This window comes from Chiloscyllium punctatum, chromosome 44, assembly GCF_047496795.1.
Source record: "Chiloscyllium punctatum isolate Juve2018m chromosome 44, sChiPun1.3, whole genome shotgun sequence".
Lineage (NCBI taxonomy): Eukaryota > Metazoa > Chordata > Chondrichthyes > Orectolobiformes > Hemiscylliidae > Chiloscyllium > Chiloscyllium punctatum.
In genome coordinates this window covers 24,626,064-24,647,462 of record NC_092782.1, presented here as the reverse complement: position 1 = coordinate 24,647,462, position 21,399 = coordinate 24,626,064, and the positions used below count along the sequence as shown (strand labels likewise).

General features: G+C 41.2%; 1 protein-coding gene across 1 annotated transcript in view; it reads right to left on the bottom strand.

Moving 5' to 3' along the window:
• Positions 1 to 2,778: 2,778 nt before the first annotated feature.
• Positions 2,779 to 21,399, bottom strand: part of LOC140466810 (laminin subunit beta-1-like) — a 98,311-nt gene continuing 79,690 nt past the window's right edge. Inside the window, exons 28-33 of the mRNA XM_072562458.1 lie at positions 19,394 to 19,538; positions 10,382 to 10,589; positions 9,864 to 10,005; positions 7,813 to 7,989; positions 6,211 to 6,370; positions 2,779 to 3,948 (exon numbers count right to left, since the gene is read on the bottom strand). Of these exons, the coding sequence (XP_072418559.1) occupies positions 3,812 to 3,948; positions 6,211 to 6,370; positions 7,813 to 7,989; positions 9,864 to 10,005; positions 10,382 to 10,589; positions 19,394 to 19,538 (969 nt within the window). The 3' untranslated portion in view covers positions 2,779 to 3,811. The remainder of the gene's footprint in view (positions 3,949 to 6,210; positions 6,371 to 7,812; positions 7,990 to 9,863; positions 10,006 to 10,381; positions 10,590 to 19,393; positions 19,539 to 21,399) is intronic.

Genomic DNA, 21,399 nt, shown 5'->3' with positions numbered 1-21,399 from the left:
CCCACTTTTGCATCGAAAATAAATGCCATGTGTTGCACTATCACCACATTAAATGGGACAGACTTCAAACAGATGTAGCAACTTAAGACTGAGCATCCATGAGGTGCTGTGTGTCATTATCACCAGCAGAATTGTATTCCATCACAATCTGCAACCTTATGATCCAGCATATTTCCCACTCAATCATTACCATCAAGCCAAGGGATCAACCCGGTTCCGTGGAGCGTGTAGGAGGGGATGCCAGGAGCAGCACCAGGCATACTTGAAGGTAAAATGCCAATCTGGTGAAGCTGCCAAACAGCATAAGCAGCAAGTGATAGCCAGTGCTGTGGAAGGGCCTCTTTCCTTTACTCCGCACTCAGGCCGGGGTCCGGGTTCACAGATTACTGTGGTGGTCTCTCTCCAGCAGCCTCTGAAGCCCTGGAATGCCGCACTAGGGGAACTCCACTGGAGAGAGAGAGTGCGCGCTGAACCGAGCTCACTATTTATGGCCGGACCAGCGACCTGGAAGTTATCTCCACATAGTAATCACGACTACCCCCAGTGCCTGGGCGATTCCCTCTCTTGTTGGTGGGACAACAGCCACCTGGTAACTACCCATTTGGGCAGTAACCCCAAGAGAGAGAAAAAGAGAGATCCAGCTGCTTATCCTGGCCAGCAATCAGCCGAGTGGGCAGTTCAAATCACCCGGATGACACGAGAATTATAGTCTGGGATCAGCTGTGAATTCAGCCAGAATTGGTGTACACAGAAGGAACACAGATGGACTCGAATAGGAGTTCAAAATTACTAGTGAACTTTAGCATGGCCAATTCACCTGACCTGCACACCTTTGGACTGTGGAAGGAAACCGGAACACCTGGGGGAAACCCACACAGACACAGGGAGAACATGCAAACTCCACACAGACAGTCACCGGAGGCTGGAATTGAACCTGGGACCCTAGTGCTATGAGACAGCATTGCTAACCACTGAGCTACCATGTCACAATACTGGCAGGCCTGCTGGGAAATTCTGTCTGCACAGATGCCAGGTTGACCAGTTTTTCACAAAAGGTCATTTTCTTTTAAAACTGGTGATTGCCCTGAAACTGCTACACAGCTAAGAAATCCCTCAACCAACAGACCAGATCTGAGCTCTATAGTTCTGCCCACATCCACTTGTGGCTGATGGTGAACAATTAAATAACACTGGAGACATAGACTCCACAAATATCGCCATCCTCAATGATGGAAGAGCCCATCACATCAGTACATAAGGCTGTAGCATTCACAGTAATCTTCAACCACAAGTGCCAAGTGGATGATTCATCTCCGCCTCCTCCAGCAGTCCCCAGCATTACAAATACCAACCTCAGCCAATTCAATTCACTTCAGGTGATATCAAGCAACAGGTGGAGACATTGGATACTGTAAAGGCTATAGGCTCTGATGACATTCTGACAATAGTACTGAAACTTGTGCTTCAGAACTTGCTGCTCCCTTAGCCAAGCTGTTCCACTATAGGTATAACACTGGCATCTACCTGACAATGTAAAAAGTTGGCCAAGTATGTCCTGTACATTAAAAAAGACATATCCAACTTGACTAACTATAGTCTCATCAGTGTACTCTTGATCATCATCAACAGTGCTATCAAGCAGCATCTGTTCAGCCATACCCAGTTCTTTACCTCATTACAGCCTTGGTTCAAACATGGGAAAAAAATAAATTCCAAAAGGTAGACTGATAGTGACAGCTCTTGACATCAAGACCACATTTGACTGAGTGTAGTGTTAAGGACCCCTATCAAAACTGCAATCAATGGGACTCAATGGCAAGTTCTTCACTGGTTGGAGTCATACCTGACATATAGAAAAGATGGTTGTGGTCGTTGAAGGTCAGTCATCTCAGTTCCAGGAAGTGTCTGCAGGAGTCCCTGGCTCACCCATTTGCAGCAGCTTCATCAATGACCTTCCCTCATTCAAAAGGTCAGAAGTGGAGATATTTGCTGTTGATTGCACAATGTTCAGCACCATTCACAACTCCTAAGATATTGAAGTAGTCCAATTTCAAATGCAACAAGATCCAGACAATATCCAGGCTTGGGCTGACAAGTGATAAGTAACATGTGTGCTACACAAATTCCAGGGAAAACCCTGTCTCCAGTAAGGGACAATCTAACTGGCACTGAACCCCCACTATCAACATCCTGGACATTACCATTGACCAGAAACTCAACTGGATGCATTACATAAACAGTGGCTACAAAAGCAAGTCAGACGTTCAGAATACTGTAATGGGTATCTCACCTCCTGACTCAAAGTCTATCTACCATCTACAAGGCACATGTCAGGAACATGATGGAATATGCCCCACTTGCCTGGCTGGGTGCAGTGTCAACACTCTAGAAGCTTGACACCAACCAAAGACAAAGCAGCCCACTTGATTGGTATCATATCCACAAGCATCCACTCCCTCCTTCAATGCTCACTAGCAGCAATGTGTGTACTATCTACAAGATGTATTGCAGAAATTCCCCCAAAATCCTTAGGCAGCATGTTATAAATCCATGACCACATCAATCTAGAAGAACAAAGGCAGCAGATACATGGACCACCACCACTTGACAGTTCCCCTACATGCCACTCATCACCCTGACTAGGAATTATATCAGTGCTCTTTCACTGCCAGTGTGTCAAAATTTTCAAATTCCTTCTGTAAAGGCCACATGCAGCATGTAGTCTGCAATGGTTCAATCCACAAATGATTTTTTAAAAAGTTGCAGAGACCAAGGCAATTTTTTTTTAAAAAAGCATTTATTGCGCAATGATGTTTATGATGTCCATTTTATATATGATTTGAATGCAATAAATGTATTCAATACTGGCTACAATAAAGTTTGCTACCTTTTCCGGAGAACTTCATTTTCCACTAAGTTTAAAGAACAATAATATAAAAATACTGCCGGTGCTTGCAAATTGCATTTTATGGTTGCAACATTTGTTGCTAAACATTTAAAACACAGGTAGCTCTCCTATAACGCGTGTTTATAAATACAATATGGTTGCAAGGCAATTTGTGAATTGTTGAGAAAAACAAAGCGAACCCCTGTTCACTGTTACATGGATTCCATCCCCTGCTGGAGTTGAACAGCAAAACCCAGCCTCAGGATCCTACATCTGCAAAATGCAAATTCAGTGTGTTCAACTAAAACAGGAATGCAATCAGCTCTGCAAGCCTTGAAGCTTATTTTGAAACTGGGAATTGTAATCTACATTTAGGAGGAACTTTATTTCAAACTGTGGGAGAATCTTGGGGAGGACTGGACATCCGTGTCGGCATCACTTGGGCAGTTAGCTCGCGCACTTTCTGGTGAAGAGCATCTTGAAAAGGTACAATGCTGTAGTCGGTGATTTTTGTGTTACAATGTTAGATTTACTCTATTATTTAATTAAAATATATGATTTAAAGATGTACTTAGACTGCGCTATCATTTGTGTTATGCTAATTATTGTGCGTTTAATTTTTACTGATATTTTTAGCGGTTTGCCCGACCCCTGTTTTTTCCATCAGCCCTGTTATTTATATTATGTTATTTTCTACAAAAAGTTGTCACACGGGAACACAACTACTGCGTTATAGGAGAACTACGTGTAGAAATCAAAGTGCTTACAAATAATGTACCACTTTAAACAATGACTCAATAAATTTGCAAGCTTCCCTTTTAAAATATTGACTTGGCATGGATTGTTCTTCAGCTTAACAAGTAGAATATTAGGGACTGACAGGAAGGCAGCTTGAAGTATATAGTGTCAGTGAAGTGATTCTCATTATAAACAGGTACTGTAGATGGCAACCTTCTGGCTAATCGTTTGCAGCAATAAGCGCACATCTTCTTCCAGTTTTATTAACTTTTGGGCTTTTTCCTCCAAAGCTTTTTGGTTGTCTTCATAACTTTTTTCCAGTTCTGTAAGGAAACACAATGTCAACTTGCAATTCTTGAGCAGTTAGATATGAATACACAATTTCTGACAGCAGTCTTATCTCATCTGCTTTACGATTCAATTAGCTAAAATCTTTATTCATATTTAATATTTCAATGTATGAAGAGGAAGATATTGACATTGAAAATAAAATTTCCAAATTGTGCACGCAAGAACATCACCTTGTCAAAGCTATTCAGAGCTGGAGGATGTTAAATCAATGCTACAGATTCAGGTAGGGATCCCTTTTGCTGACACTTGTTAAGTAGTGTGATATGAACATGTGGTCAGATCAAAGTGCATGATCAATACTTGATTAATTTTAACCCTTGCTGACAATATACTTGCAGTACTTAGTGCAACTAATATCAAGTGATTTGCTTTCAATGGAATATAAATGAAAAAGTCACAAAAGCTACAGCTTGATCAAGTCATTTAACCAAACTGGGGAGGGCTTTAGGAGATAGAAAATTCACATCCATAACACAATGCATGGACTGTAGATAGATCAGCTTGTTCAGACTTACTTTATTCCAGAAGGTTCTGGTATTCATACCCTCGGTCCAACCTGTCCATGCTGACCAGATATCCCAACCCAATCTAGTTCCACCTGCCAGCACCCGGCCCATATCCCTCCAAACCCTTCCTATTCATATACCCATCCAAATGCCTTTTACAATGTTGCAATTGTACCAGCCTCCACCACTTCCTCTGGCAGCTCATTCCATATGCGTACCACCCTCTGTGTGAAAACGTTGCCCCTCAGGACTCTTTTATATCTTTCCCCTCTCACCCTAAACCTCTAGTTCCTCTAGTTCTGGACTTCCCGACCCCAGGGAAAAGACTTTGCCTATTTATCCTATCCATGCCCCTCAATTTTGGAAACCTCTATAAGGTCACCCCTCAGCCTCCGACGCTCCAGGGAAAACAGCCCCAGCCTGTTCAGCCTCTCCCTATAGCTCAAATCCTCCAACCCTGTCAACATCCTTGTAAATCTTTTCTGAACCCTTTCAAGTTTCATAACATCTTTCTGATAGGAAGATGCATTGCATTCTATCTTCCTGATAGAATTGCATGCAATATTCCAACAGTGGCCTAAACCAATGTCCTGTACAGCTGCAACAGACCTCCCAACTCCTGTACTCAATACTCTGACCAATAAAGAAAAGCATACCAAACACCTCCTTCACTATCCTACCTACCTGCGACTCCACTTTCAAGGAGCTATGAACCTGCACTCCAGTTACCAGCAGTACCAAGATTGGTATAACACTGAGCTCTGATCAGATGGGAAAAACTCTCTTTAAATCTAACTGCAACTAACATACACATAAAACTTGATTACTTAATTGTACTGCCAGAATAAGAGTAATTAATGTGAAGTTACCACAACAAAATTACTATCAACAAGACTGAGGAGATGGACATTCAGACTTGGCTGTGCTAAGAAAGACGATGTTAGCAGATGTAAGCATTGAAAATTCTAAAGAAATCCGGTGAACTTCACTAGCAATGGTCCAATTTTTGCTGAAATAAAGCATAAAGCACATCTTGCAAAGTCTACAACTCTTAAATCTAGGCACAATCAATTGAAACTACTAACGAACCACTAGATGGCACTTCCCTTTGAGTGTTATAACTGGCAATTTATCAATTTAACTTCAATCTATTGCAATCAAAATAAGATACATGCAAGTCAGAACACAAAACAGTTTTAGATGCATTTATATCGTTCCTTTAAAAGTCTCCTAATCTAATCAGAATGAACTGTTGCTGATAGTAAAAGAAAAAGATCTGTTGCTCATTCGCTCTTTGTGGACAATGTGAATCAGAAATTTTTGTTATGTTCCTGGCACAATGCCTTGTACTACTTTGTTGCTCACTCAGACCTGACCCCAAATTCAGTCCAAACAAAATTTAAACCCTCAATATCAATAGTCACGAAATAGTATCTTCCACTTACTCCAAACATTTTGATGACTGTCAACATCAATGAGTAATTGTTATGCTACTCAAACCAGAAGTAAACAGTACTGTGTTTCAGAATGTAAGGCTGTTGAACAGCTGGACTGAATTCCATCTTATTCTGGATTTGGTACAATACATTAAAAGGATTTTTAGCAATGAAACTGGAGTTTAAGCCATAAATACTTATAGAAGCAGCTTCAGTGTCTTGCTTGAGCATTTTCATATTGTTTGCCCACTGAATCATATAATCACCAGTTTACGTTCAATGTAATACTTACTCTTTAATAACTCAAGTTTCCGACTTGCATCTGATAACAAAGATTCAGCTTCGACCTGCAATAACTTGGCTTTTTTCCGAGCATCAGAAGCTGCATCAGATTTTTTGATGATGGTGTCTTCCACAACGGTGTACTTGCCTTTCAGGACAGTGTCGAGTACCTAGGTTAAAGACAGCACCTTTAAATATATGGTTAAGATCTCACAAAGGATGGGTTACCAACGTAATCTGCAGGATGGCTCTGTCTACTGTATTCATATACTGGAATCAAGAATTAAATGTATAGCACAATAATTAGATCAACAGCTCAAATGGCAGGACATATCTATGTTCAATGAACCTCCCACTCCTTATTTTACCTGGAACCATCCAGAAATGAAATGTAACATATTCACACAGCAATATGAGCTAAGCTCAGATGTTGAATTTCTACACAGGGTAGGAGTACAAAAGGAGAGAATTTTGGATAAGGCAGTGACTTAGAGCCTGAGGAACTGAGAGCAAAGGACTCCACCAGAATTAGGTACCCTCATCTAAAACTCATTAAGCCGCCGCCAGTGGAACAGTCAGGTCCTATCCCCTATCTTAAGGGAGTGTTAAAATCGTGAAGTGAAAAGTACCTGACATAGAACCAGATGCAAGAAATTAAAAGGATGGTGAACCTGCTATCTGCTTTATTTGAAAGCAAAAGGGCTTTCATTTATACAGTGCCAACCAGAATCTTTGAATGTTACAGCACAAAATCTTTCTTTTCCCACCACATACAGAATTTTCATGAGATTTCCTTAAAATCACATTTTGATTTCCAGTGGCTCCTTCCCAGGAACTTACTTATAATGAAGTACAGGGCAAATCAGAGCATCAGTATCCTCAATTATAAACCCTCAATTAAAATTTAAACCCACTAAACTCCAAAAAATTTCCTAGACACTTGTTTTTAAACTGACAAAATCACAGGCATACATTAGAAACAAAAGTTTTATTTTCCCCTCAGAATAAGAGACGAGACAATTCTAAACAAAATAAAAAGCTATCAGCATAAACACTACTTACTGGTGAAATCAAAGCTAATATATTTCCATAACATATTCCTAACAGCTGGAACATGCCAACTATGCATTTCTGATTTAAACTTAACAATTGACAGTGTTCATTACAGTATAATTGACTGCACTGCTCTTCGTAGAAGAGCTCCTGAACACGCACAGTTTTAACATGCAGATTCCAAATTTATTTGTAAGCAACCCATTACCTCAATGATTTTAAGTTTTCCTAGCCTCCAGTTAACAGTCTTCCTTTCATGTGCTTAAAACCGTTCTGTTCTTTCTGCAGCCTTCCTCTCTCTCGCACCTTCTCTCTATGCACCCTTATAACCTTCCTCCATCCAAGTCCACAACCTGCAGCCACTTGCTCTTCCCTACCCTATGCCCATTGTTTCTCTTTGGCATCCATCTCACAGAAGTCAAGGCCCAGAGCCTAGGATTGAAGAGCCTAGGATTACTTTTCCAGAAGATGAAAATGTTCTAGGCTGAAAATATTTAAATAAAGTCAAGACAAAATGAACTGGATTCTAAATTTCCTTTGAACGATCAAAAATGCCTACCTGTTTGGCTTCATCTGCAGTCTGCTTTATTTTATCTGCTGTGTCCCCAATGTTTTCTGCAGTGTGTGTGTTGTCAGTGGTCTTTTGTTTTATTTCATCAATGTCCTTTTCAATCTGTGCCAGGCGTTCAGTTGCATTGTTGAGGCTTTGTTCTGATGCTACTGTCTCGGATTCAATCTAAACAGCATTTAAAACAGCAAAGGTTTTTTTATACTGAAGTACAGGAGGTAAACCAAGAACAACTTATAGTCTTGAAATGCATTATCCAATAGCTTACAAGTCAGAAGTTCAACACAGGGGAAACATTTTCATTTAGACTATAAACCAATATCTTCACATACCCTATTTTGAAGTAGAAATTAGATGTCTAATTTCCTTGCCCATTAGACCACACCATATGAGAAAGAGTGTAATAGATGGTGTAAATGTACGCTAAGGGCCTGTCATAAATATAAACCTTAGCTGAACCACAGCAAAACTGGAAACTTCTTGAATGCTGAAGAAATTTCACCTCTATGAATTTGAGTTTTCTATTGATTAAAATAACGAATGTAAGAAACAACTTTGGCAACAAAATTAGAATGCGTAAGGATGAGAAACATTTATCACTAACACAAGACTGAAATGATTGAGATTGGCGTCTGGCTATAGGCTAGTCTGCACTCAACTAGCATGATTAGCTAATCAATCTTCCTTTTTTTCCTGTTGTACCAAACAAAATGGCACAACATACTAGCCAACTGCAATTTCTCAAGTATCATGGCTTGAGAGCAGTAAATTGATTTGCAATATATGTATACAAAGAGACATTTCAAATTCTTTAATGGTTGAATTTCTTTACTGTCAAACGCATTTGCTTTACATTTCACTGAGATGACAAGTTTAAACAAACAGGCATCCATCTATGAGCATGAAAGGATTACTGAAACAGACAAAACCGTGCTAAAACCAAGGATATGAGAGAGAGAGAGAGAGAGAGATAAAAGACCAGTCTAACTGCAACAGACTGTGCTGTGCATTCCCTGTCAAACAAATATGCACTTAGGAAACTGTAATAGTTAACTTTGCTCCAGTTCTTTGATCTAATCACAGGGGCTACTCTGACTTAGAGTGTGCACGGACTATTTTGTGATCTAAGTGGCGATACAGCTGAAGGCAACGGGTGAAATGCTGGCATTTTATCATGAAACATAAACCTGCACAGAGTAGTTCAAAGCATATGACATTAGCACCCTAATGCATTACTGCTCTGGGTTAGCTATAAATTCACAATTATCAGGTGAAAGCATCAGGGCAGCCTAATAACTACAATAGAATTTTTCAAACCTAAGTACAATCTTACAGAAGAACCTGAACAAAACAATAAGTGGAATAGTTTTGAACCCACAGCCATATTCAAAAAACTGCGAAATGTTTGTTGAAAGATAAGTTTTTAAATTTTTTTTCCCCCACAAATGGTGAGTAAATGCAACATCTTGTTTGGTGTTGCACAGAATGTGAAAATCTCCCAGTTCCTGGTTTGAATCTAGTTAGCTTATTTAGCTGGTGCACTGCAATAAGAGTGTAGAGGGGTTTCCTGTTTCACATCACTGTCTTGTAATCTTTCCATAAAAAGTGTGCACATTGAAACATTAACGAAGGGGTGAACCTGCTGCAATACCTAATACATTTAAATAGCTCGTGATGCCAAGTTCACATCTGAAGGATGGATATCTGCGCAAAGTACCAAAGCCTGCACTAAAATAGTATGATAGTATTTTCAGGGGCTAAGAGTGCAGGAGGGAGAGTGACAACAGTACATATTACACACAAATCAATTCCAATGGTCCAGCACCAAAGTCTTGGGTGGGGGGTTTAAGGGTGAGGGTCAATTTTACAGCAGATTAAAGCTAACATCAGAAACTAAAATAAACAAGCTATTGCAGCACATGCAAAGTTAAAACTATGACAGTTTCCCTACATGCAGAGGGCAATGGAAGAGTAAGGACATCAAAACCTCTATTTAGAGATTCCTTGCAAATGAAGTCCAACTTATCGATATAAGAACATACTGAGGTCAGAAGGTCCTGTGTTCCCTCAATGTCTTCGTTAGCTTGTTTAATTGCTTTCACAGCTGCGTTCTGTGCCTTTTCCGCTTCATCCAAGGCCTCCTTCACACGATCAGCTGCAACTTTAACATCTGTTGCATGGATTCTGCACCACAGGAGTAGCCACGTTAATATAATCAGCCTCTGAACTTAAATTCATTATGCAATTGGAGAAAATTAAAACAGGAGATTTTTCTAATCTAATTTCCATTAAAACATTTGACATTTTTAATTACTGGTGACAGCAATTATTGAGGATACTGACGGATGAAAATGTGAAGAAAATCAATATTGAAAGATTGATTTAGTAATATTTCCAAATTTAAGAAATATTTCATTACTCAGTGAATGAATATGGCTAATATATAGCAGTAAAATGAGAGGACAAATTGTTTCACTCAAATGAGTTCAAAAGGAGATATATATTTTAAAGTAAATAGCATCTACCAGCTGATATATTTTAAAGAAAAAGGATGACGCACTTGGCCTTCCTGGCTTCATCCAACAATGCTTCAGCCCGCTCAATATCTGCAGCACTCTGGTTTAGAATCACTTCCACGTCTGACAGACTCTCCACTCGGTCCCGAATGTCATTGGTCAGGTCCTGAAGCTGCTGAGGAGTGGTGGGCATTTCTAACTTCAGTACTTCATTGGCAACTGCCTCAATGCTCTCCAGATCAGCGCCGTCCTCTGCAGCATGTGCAAAACAACACGGTTGTCTTTTTGGATCAATTAATTTTTGGATAAAAGTAAAATGGATTTCAAAGTGCAACCAACAGAGAAAGGCCAGTGAATTTAAAACATTTTAATCTCAAATGTAATCAGGTTTAGAAACCTAACTTGTGCACACATACTTTGGAAGAGAAAAGTGATCATTTTATGAACTAATGGCTGCCCATGATATGCCAGCAAGACAGATAAGAGCACTTTACCTTATTTGATTGGTTCCTAGCACTGGGTTTGCACTGACAAGTACAATGTGGTTGTTAAACTGGACTGAAAGTTCTCCACAGAATGAGCACTGATGTTATTGAAATGGTTGCACCCAGAACAATAAACAAAACTAAGGAGGTCTGCAATGTTTATCTTTTAAATCTTATTTTCATGTTTTTTGCTACACTATAATTACTGAGATGTTTAATTTTGTTCTATCTTTCTACTTAAGATTCTTGCACCTAATGTGCCACATTGTGGGTGACATCCACATCTCACTGTACTGCTGAACTTTTGCACTGGAATATGCTTGACAATCAAAATTAAAAAGTCAAAATCAAAGAGGGAGTTTGTTTTCTTCCCAAAATATCCAAATGAGATCCATTTCATTGTATCACCTACTTGGTCCTCAATTCTCTCCTTATTTGAGAGGACACTACAACTGGATCAAATTTCCAAAGAGTATCTACCTGCCCAGGAATAGCATCACTATCTTGAGTTTGCTTAAAATACAAGTATGTACTTGATAAGTATGTACCGGTCAGGCAAGGAGGAAGTTGTTGAGCACGGGAGCCATGGTTTACTAAAGAAGTTGAATCTCTTGTCAAGTGGAAGGCAGCGGCTTGTGTGTTAGGGATGAGACATGAAGGCTCAGCTAGGGTGCTTGAGTTACAGGTTGGCCAGTAAAGACCTAAAGAGAGGGCTAAGAAGAGCCAGAAGGGCATATGAGAAGTTGTTGGCAGATAAGATCAAGGAAAACCCTAAGGCTTTCTATAGGTATTTCAAGAATAAAAGAACGACTAGTACAATATTAGGGCCAATCAAGGATAGTATCGGGAAGTTGTGTGTGGAGATAGGGGAAGCGCTAAATTAATATTTTTCATCAGTATTCACACTAGAAAATGACAATACTGTCGAGGAGAATACAGAGATACAGGTTATTAGACTAGATAGAATTGAAGTTCACAAGGAGGTGGTGTTAACAAATCTGGAAAGTGTAAAAATATGTAAGTCCCATGGGCCGGATGGGATTTATCCTCGGATTCTCTGGTAAGCCAGGAAGGAGATTGCTGAGACTTTGGCTTTGATCTTTATGTATTCATTGTCTATAGGAATAGTGCCAGAAGATTGGAGGATAGCAAATGTTACCCCTTTGTTTAAGAAGGGGAGTGGAGACAACTCTGGAAACTATAGACTTGTGAGCCTTCCTTCAGTTGTGGGTAAAGTGTTAGACTAGAAAGGAATAAGTTGATTCGGGACAGTCAACACTGTTTTGTGATGGGTAGGTCAGTCCTCACAAACCTCATTGAGTTCTTTGAGAAGGTGACCAAACAGGTCAATGAGGGTAAAGCAGCTGATGTGGTGCATATGGATTGCAGTAAAACGTTTGATAAAATTTCCCATGGTAGGCTATTGCAGAAAATACGGAGGCATGGGATTGAGGGTCATTTAGTGGTTTGGTTCAGAAATTGGCTAGCTGGAAGAAGATGGATGGTGGTGGCTGAAGAGAAATAGTCATCCTTGCGAACAGTTATTAGTGCTGTACCGCAAGGATTTGTTTTGGGTCCACTACTGTTTGTCATTTTTATAAATGACCTGGATGAGGGCGTAGAAGGATGGGTTAGTAAATTTGTGGATGACACTAAGGTTGGTAGAGTTGTGGATAGTGACGAAGGATGCTGTCGGTTACATAGGGACTTGTTGCAGCGCCAGGCTGAGAGGTGGCAAATGGAGTTTAATGCGGCAATGTGTGAAGTGATTCACTTTGGAAGGAATAACAAAAATGCAGAGTACTGGGCTCATGGTAAGATACTTGGGAGCGTTGATGAACAGAGCGATCTCGGTGTCATAGATCCTTGAAAGTTGCCACCCAGGTTGATAGGGTTGTTAAGGCAGTATACGGCATGTTAGCTTTTATTGGTAGAGGGATTGAGTTTCGGAACCAGGAGGTCATGCTGCAGCTGTACAAACCTCTGGTGCGGCCACACTTTGGAGTACTGCGTACGGTTCTGGTCACCGCATTATAGGAAGGATGTGGAAGCTTTGGAAAGGATTTAGAGGAGATTTACCAGGATGTTGCCTAGTATGGAGGGAGGGTCCTATGAGGAAAGACTGAGGGACTTGAGGCTGTTTTCATTAGAGAGAAGGAGGTTGAGAGGTGACAGTTGAGACATACAAGATAATCAGAGGGTTAGACAGGTTGGACAGTGAGAGTCTTTTTCCTCAGATGGTGATGGCTAGCACAAGGGAACATTGTTTAAAATTGAAGGATGATGGATAGAGGACAGAAGTCAGAGGTAGTTTCTTTACGCATTAGTGGGGACGTGGAACACATTGCCTGCAACAGTAGTAGACTTGTCAACTTCAAGGGTATTTAAATGGCCATTGGATAGGCATATGGATGGGAATGAAATAAAGTAAGTTAGATGGCCTTCAGATTAGTTTGACAGGTCAGCGCAACATCAAGGGTCGAAGGGCCTGTACTATGCTGTAATGCTCTATGAAAGGGGCTTTGATGAGGTTAATGATGGAAAGGCTTTCTGATTTTTGAAAGTACCACCAGAATAAAAAAGCCTTTCCCTTTGAAAGGGCCTCTACTGGCAATGGCACAGTAGTGACTTCAACTTGTTCAAAATCACTGCTTTCAGTTTGAAACATCCACTATTGGTAACAAGGCCATAGTGGATATAAATTTAAGATAAACAGCAAAAGAACAAAGACAGAAGTTAGCCCTGTTTATGCAAAGGATATCTAACACTTGCAAAGTCCCATCAGGAAATGGAATTAAAAGGTTTTGAATGGGAAAAGGGCAGTAGAGGTAAGAGTAACAAGAGTTGGCACAGATTAGGAAAAAATTCTGACCAATAAATTACTGACTACATTTGGCTACATGCCACTTTTTCAGCAACACTGTCCAGAGCGCAGCACTTTTCACTCTTGTAACTACAAACAGTAAGAAAACCAAAGATCCATTGTTACAATAGTAATGCTGAACTCCACTGGTTCCACATGCACAGTAAAAAACAAACCCAGTCCAAAAACATTCAAACTGATCCAGGCCCAAATATTAGTTGCTAGAGAAATTCAGTTTAAAATGGCCCACATAAACGCTATTATTTCAAGCCGGAAGACAAATGATAAATGCAGGAGATGTGCAAAGCACAGTTCTCGGCTCTGAAGTTTGTTTGACTAACACATGGAGAAAAGATTTATTATTCCTCCTTAACTGTTGAAACTATCAGTCAAGCTACCTTTCACCAGCTCAAATCATTAGAATTGTTTCGTTAATCTTCACTGAGAGGTTTCCAGAATGTGCATCAAGCAAGAACTGAGAATATAGAATATTGATCTTGCACAACAAATGCAGATTTTCAAAATACAGTTATGTAGAAAGTTTCGATGAAATCACTGATCTCACAACGGAATTCAGTTCAGTTGAACAGACACTTTGAGCACATCTGGTAATAATAGGTGACAAAAGTCTGTGTGAAGACTGTAGAAGGAGAAGTTGTCACAAAGTGAATGATGGAAGTGTCTTAATGAAACAAAATTTTTTGTCTCACTCATGGTCTGTTCAGTACAAGCATTTTACTTAAAACAACAACCAATGAGCAATGTACTCAGACCTGACTCATTACTCATTATCTGACAAGTTTGCCTTCTATGTACAGCCTAAGTGTGCTACAACATAAACTAGACTGAAAAGGCACCATGGAGAAAGTGAGGACTGCAGATGCTGGGGATCAGAGCTTAAAAATGTGTTGCTGGAAAAACGCAGCAGGTCAGGCAGCATCAAAGGAGAAGGAGAATCGACGTTTCGGGCATAAGGAATGAGGAGAGTGTGCCAAGCAGGCTAAGATAAAAGGTAGGGAGGAGGGACTTGGGGGAGGGGCGTTGGGAATGCGATAGGTGGAAGGAGGTTAAGGTGAGGGTGATAGGCCGGAGAGGGGTGGGGGCGGAGATGTCGGGAAGAAGATTGCAGGTCAAGAAGGCGGTGCTGAGTCTGAGGGTGGGGACTGAGAGAAGGTGGGGGGAGGGGAAATGAGGAAGCTGGAGAACAACCACAAGGGATGAATAATCTGAGCGCCAATTCTCAGATTCCTCCTCCTACCTTCCCCGGAGCATGACCACACCACTGAGAATCAAGCCATTGTCTCCAACACCGTGATTGACTTCATTTCCTCCAGATGTCTCCCCCCGCTCTCCCCTGCCCCCTCCCCCCCCACAGCTTCCAACCTCAGTCTCCCAACCCCGGACAGCCAGTTTCTACCTACTCCCCAAAATCCAAAATCCACAAGGAGGACTGTCCCAGCAGGCCCATTGTGTCAGCATGCTCCTGCCCCACTGAACTTATTTCCTCCTACCTTGACTTCATCCTTACTCCTCTGATTCACTCCCTCTCCACCTACATCCGGGATTCCTCTGATGCCCTGCGACACATTGACAGCTTTCAATTCACAGGCCCTAACCACCTTCTATGCACCATGGATGTGCAATCTCTTTACACCTCCATCCCACACCAAGACGGCTTGAAAGCTCTTTGCTTCTTTCTCAAAAAGCAGCCCGAACAATCGCCATCCACCACCACTCTCCTCCGCCTGGCTGAACTGGTTCTCTCTCTCTCAACAATTTCTCCTTTAATTCATCCCATTTTCTCCAAATCAAAGGTGTAGCAATGGGCACCTACATAAGTCCTAGCTATGCCTGCCTTTTCATGGAACATTTGTTGTTCCAGGCCTACCAGTGTCCCCTCCCAAAACTGCTTTATCGGTACATCGATGACTATTTCGGTTCGGCTTCCTGCTCTCATCCTGACCTAGAAAAATTCATAAACTTCGCTTCCAGTTTCCACCCCTCCATCACCTTCATCTGGTCCATCTCCAACACTTGCCTTCCTTTCCTTGACCTTTCGGTCTCCATTTCTGGCAAAAGTCTATCCACTAATATCCATTAGAAGCCCTGACTCCCACAGCTATCTGGACTACAGCTCTTCTCACCCTACGTCCTGTAAGGACTCTATCCCTTTCTCTCAGCTCCTTCACCTCCGCTGCATTTGTTCCGATGAGGCCACTTTCCAAAGTGGTGCTCTTAATATGTGCGCTCCTTCTCTAACTGTGGCTTCCCACCTACAGTTGACAGGGCTCTCGACAGCGTGTGGTCCATCTCCTGCATCACGACCCTCACTCCCTCCTTCCCCTCCCAGAACACGGATAGGGTCCCTCTTGTTCTCACCTTTTGCCCCACCAGCCTTCACATGCAAAGAATAATCCTCCGCCATTTTCGCCAACTCCAACACGACATCTTTCCTTCGCTCCCCCTGTCTGCATTCTGCAGAAAGCATTCCCTCCGCGACAACCTAGTCCACTCCTCCATCACACCTAACAACTCCCATCACACACGGCACCTTCCCATGCAATCGCAGAAGGTGCAACACCTGCCCCTTTACCTCTTCTATGCTCACCATCCAAGGCCTCAAAACACTCATTTCAGATTAATCAGCGTTTCACTTGTACCTCTTTCAATTTGGTCTATTGCATTCATTGCTCAGAATGTGGTCTCCTCTATATTGGAGAGACAAAACGCTGACTGGGTGATCGCTTTGCTGAGCGCCTTCGGTCTGTACGCAATCAGGTCCCTGATCTTCCCGTGGCTTGCCACTTCAACACACAATCCTGCTCCCACTCCCACATGTCTGTCCTTGGCCTGCTGCAATGGTCTAGTGCAGCTCAACGCGAACCGGAGGAACAGCATCTCATCTTCCGACTAGGCACGTTACAGCCTGCTGGTCTCAACATCGAATTCAACAACTTCAGATGATTATCCCATCTCGACCCCTCTGTTTTCATTCTGCATTGTAATTTTATTTATTTTACTTTTTCTTTTTAAAAATTTTTTCAATGTTCTGTACCTCTTCTTTCTTGATTGTCTCTCTTTCCCTCGCTCCCCACTCTCTCATCACATTTTTTCTCTCCTCTTCCCCCTTTGCTATCCTTCTCCCCTGTTTTCCATTTTGCCTCTGCTTTACCCATCCCCCACATATTTTGTCACATAGCACCACTTTCAGCCGTGGCCATTCACAGCTCCTAATCTCCCTATAATTTCTCTATGTGCTGTCATTATCACCTCTTTATTGCTACCTTTGCTTCTGGAGCCATGACTCACCTTCTCTCATACTGGATTAGTGGTGCTGGAAGAGCACAGCAGTTCAGGCAGCATCCAACGAGCAGCGAAATCAACGTTTCGGGCAAAAGCCCTTCATCAGGAATAAAGGCAGTGAGCCTGAAGCATGGAGAGATAAGCTAGAGGAGGGTGGGGGTGGGGAGAGAGTAGCATAGAGTACAATGGGTGAGTGGGGGAGGAGATGAAGGTGATAGGTCAAGGAGGAGAGGGTGGAGTGGATAGGTGGAAAAGAAGATAGGCAGGTCGGACAAGTCAAGGAGACAGTAACTGAGCTGGAAGTTTGAAACTAGGATGAGGTGGGGGAAGGGGAAATGAGGAAGCTGTTGAAGTCCACATTGATGCCCTGGGGTTGAAGTGTTCCGAGGCGGAAGATGAGGCGTTCTTCCTCCAGGCGTCGGGTGGTGAGGGAGCGGCGGTGAAGGAGGCCCAGGACCTCCATGTCCTCGGCAGAGTGGGAGGGAACCTTCTCTCAGCCTAGTATAAATATTTCTCCTTTTTGATTAGCTTTGACAAAGGGTCAGTTAGACTCAAAACGTCAGCTCTTCTTTTTTAGATCAGATAGATCAGATTAGATTACTTACAGATGCTGCCAGACCTGCTGAGATTTTCCAGCATTTTCTCTTTTGGTTTTTTGCTTTTATTTGATACAAAATATTCGTTTAGTATCTCCCCATCTCCTGTGCTCTGCACAAAGGCCACATATTTTATCAGCAAATCAAGCAGATTGGTGCAATTCAGGACAAAGCAAACCATGTGATTGGCATCACAACTACAAAATATTCATTCCTTCTGCTACCAATGCTCAGAAGCAACAGTCCCTTCCAAACCCACATCCACCACCATCTAGGAGGACAAAAGGTAACAAATACTTAGGAACACTACCACCTGCAAGATCCCTTCCAAGCCACACACCACCCTGACTTGGAAATATATTACCGTTCATTCAGTGTCACTGGGTCAAAATCTTGGCAATCCCTCCCTAATGATGACAGTGTCCCTGCCCAAATGGATTGCAACAGTTCATAAAGCCTGCTTCAATACCACCAGAGTGTGAAGACAGAAAAATTTGCAACTATAAACAACAATCGCAGAAAAAAGTATTTTAGTTAAAAATCACACAACAACAGGTTATAATCCAACAGGTTTAATTGGAAGCACTAGCTTTCGAAGCGCTGCTCCTTCATCAGGTGGTTGTGGAGGACACAATTCTAAGACACGGAATTTATAGCAAAAGTTCACAGTGTGATGTAACTGAAATTATACATTGAAAAATACCTTGATTGTTTTTTTGAGTCTCTCATCTGTTAGAATGACCATGATAGTTTCACTTCTTTCATGTGTAAATCACAAAACCTTTTTAAAAAAATGTTACATTCTTGGGTTAACTGTAACAATTGGCGTCTTCCAGATAAGATGTGAAGATGTTGAAGGTGTTAGCCCGTGTTCCTTGTCTGTGTCATAATGTTTAGGCTGATTCTAATCTTAAAAAGTGAGTTAAGAGTCTTACATGGATTCATGCAGTTTTTGAGCAATGTACAATGTAACTTGTAAAAAAGGTTTTGTGATTTACATATGAAAAAAGTGAAACCATCATGATCATCCTAACAGATGAGACTGAAAAATACCTTAATTGTTTGTTACAGATGAGAGACTTAACAAACAATTCAGGTATTTTTCAGTCTCATCTGTTAGGATGATCATGATGGTTTCACTTTTTTCATATGTAAATCACAAAACCTTTTTTACAAGTTACATTGTACATTGCTCAAAAACTGCATGAATCCATGTAAGACTCTTAACTCACTTTTTAAGATTAGAATCAGCCTAAACATTATGACACAAGGAACACGGGCTAACACCTTCAACATCTTCACATCTTATCTGGAAGACGCCAATTGTTACAGTTAACCCAAGAATGTAACATTTTTTTAAAAAGGTTTTGTGATTTACACATGAAAGAAGTGAAACTATCATGGTCATTCTAACAGATGAGAGACTCAAAAAAACAATCAAGGTATTTTTCAATGTATAATTTCAGTTACATCACACTGTGAACTTTTGCTTTAAATACTTCGTAATCACCTGATGAAGGAGCGGTGCTCCAAAAGCTAGTGCTTCCAATTAAACCTGTTTGACTATAACCTGGAGTTGTGCAATTTTTAACTTTGTACAGTCCAGTCCAATACCAGCATCTCCAAATCAGAAAAATTATTAATATGGTTGTAAATAGCAAAAGCAAATTTCAAATCATGCAACTCAAAAAAGCTTATCATTTGGATTCTACTTCACTGTTGATATTATTTGGTAAGTAATATTACAAAATTCTATTACATAACAGAAACACAGATGACAACAGTTAAAAGTTTAACCTCAATTCTTACGTGTAAGAAATTCTCTGATTTGTTTAATAAGATTTCTTAGGTCTTCATTGCTCTTGTCCACTTTGTCTTTTGTTGCGTTGGTTCTTAACAAGACCTTTTGTGCATTTAGTTTAGCTTCATCTGCTTTAACTTTTGCATCAGCAACCTTTAGAGACACAATATGAGCACTAATTAATGCCACATATAATCAATAAGTGTGTTCAGTGAAATTTCACTTAATTGCATCCACCCAAAACAGCAGCACAAACTATAATGAATCAGAACTGACTAAAGCCGGAAGCAACAAACTCAGATGCAGAAGCAGCAGGACTGAGATAACATCGGGTCTTGAGCTGATGTGTCAAGAAACAAAAATATAAATTGCTGGAAAAGCTCAGGTCTAGCAGCATCCGTTGAGAGAAATCAGAGTTAATGTTTTGGGTCCAGTGACCCTTCCTCAGAACTGTCAAGTAATACTTGTGCCACACAATTGCCAAGTAATGACCATCATCAATGAGAGGATCTAACAATCTCTCCTTGACATTCATTAGCATTGTTGCTGATGAAATCCTCATCAGCATTCTGGAGAGAAATACCATTAACCATAAACTGATCAGGACCAGCCATAAAAATACTGTCGCTACAAGTGCGGCTTAGAGGTTAGGAATTATGCAACAATTTCAACTCGCCTTGTAACTTTGGGGCAGCATGATGGCTCAGTGGTCAGCACTGTTGCCTCAAAGCACCAAGGACCTAGCCTCGGGCAACTGTCTGTGTGAAGTTTGCACATTCTCTCCGTGTCTGTGTGGGTTTCCTCTGGGTGCACTGGTTTCCTCCCACAGTCCAAAGATGTGCAGGTCAGGTGAATTGGTCATGCTAAACTGCCCATAGTATTAGGTGCGTTAGTTAGAGGGAAATGGGTCTGGGTGGATTACTCTTCGGAGGGTGTGTGTGGACTTGTTGGGCCGAAGGGCCTGTTTCCTTACCGTAGGGAATCTAGTCTAATGCCCTCACTGTCGTCTACAAAGGTAGAGTCAAGAGTGTGAAGGAATAATTGCCACTCATCTGGATGAGTGCAGCTCCAACTACACTAAAGAATTTATCCAAGTTAAATCTCCTGCTTGATTGCACCCCATCCAACACCAGTATTCACTCCTTCACCATCAATACAGTAGCAACAGTGTACCAACTCCAAGATCTTTTTTAGCAACTTACCAAGGAGTTCTCAAATTTTGTCCAGGGTTTCCCTCTCGAAACCACTCAATCGCTTTCCTCCTTCCATTCAGACAAGCTATCAAACCTTTGGGCATTTGCCCTATTAACGTCTGATTGACCAGCTGAATCTAATCGAAATAGCCCAAGTGTTTAGCAGGTGAGGAGTGGCGTTTTCTGATTCACTATGGGAATGGGTAAATTACTAATTTTATTGTTCTGTATAACCAAATTATAAAGTCACAGGCAGTGTTGTGGTGAGACTGAGATGGTATAGAGATTGTGTCCAAATCATTATCTGCTGCAATGAATGAGATCCCTAAAAAACAGCATTTATGTTTCAGAGTAAAATTGATTAGTATGATGACAGTACCTATACATTCATAGAATTGCACTGTAAAATGGTTAGACTAGATCAGAGATAGGAGGAGTCGGTCAGTCACCTTTCTCTCCCCCCTCACTGTTTTATAATTATAAAGGCCTGATTATTTAGCTGTCTTTGATAAGTCAACTCTTCCTCCCACAAATCAGGTGAGTCAATCTCTTTTGAACTGCCACCAATGCCAGTATATCCTTTTTAAAACGTGGAGACTAAAATTGCACACAGTACTTCACATGTAGCTTCATGGACACATGTTCAGTTGTAATAAAACTTTCCTGTTTTCAAGCTTCAACTCCCTAGCAACAAAGGCCAAAATTCCATTTGTCTTACTAATTACTTGCTGCAGCTAAATGCGAACACTCGGCATTTCCTGCATGAGAACGGCCCGATCCTCTCCACTGCAGTTTTTCTTTTAGAGAGTGTCTCTCTTCAT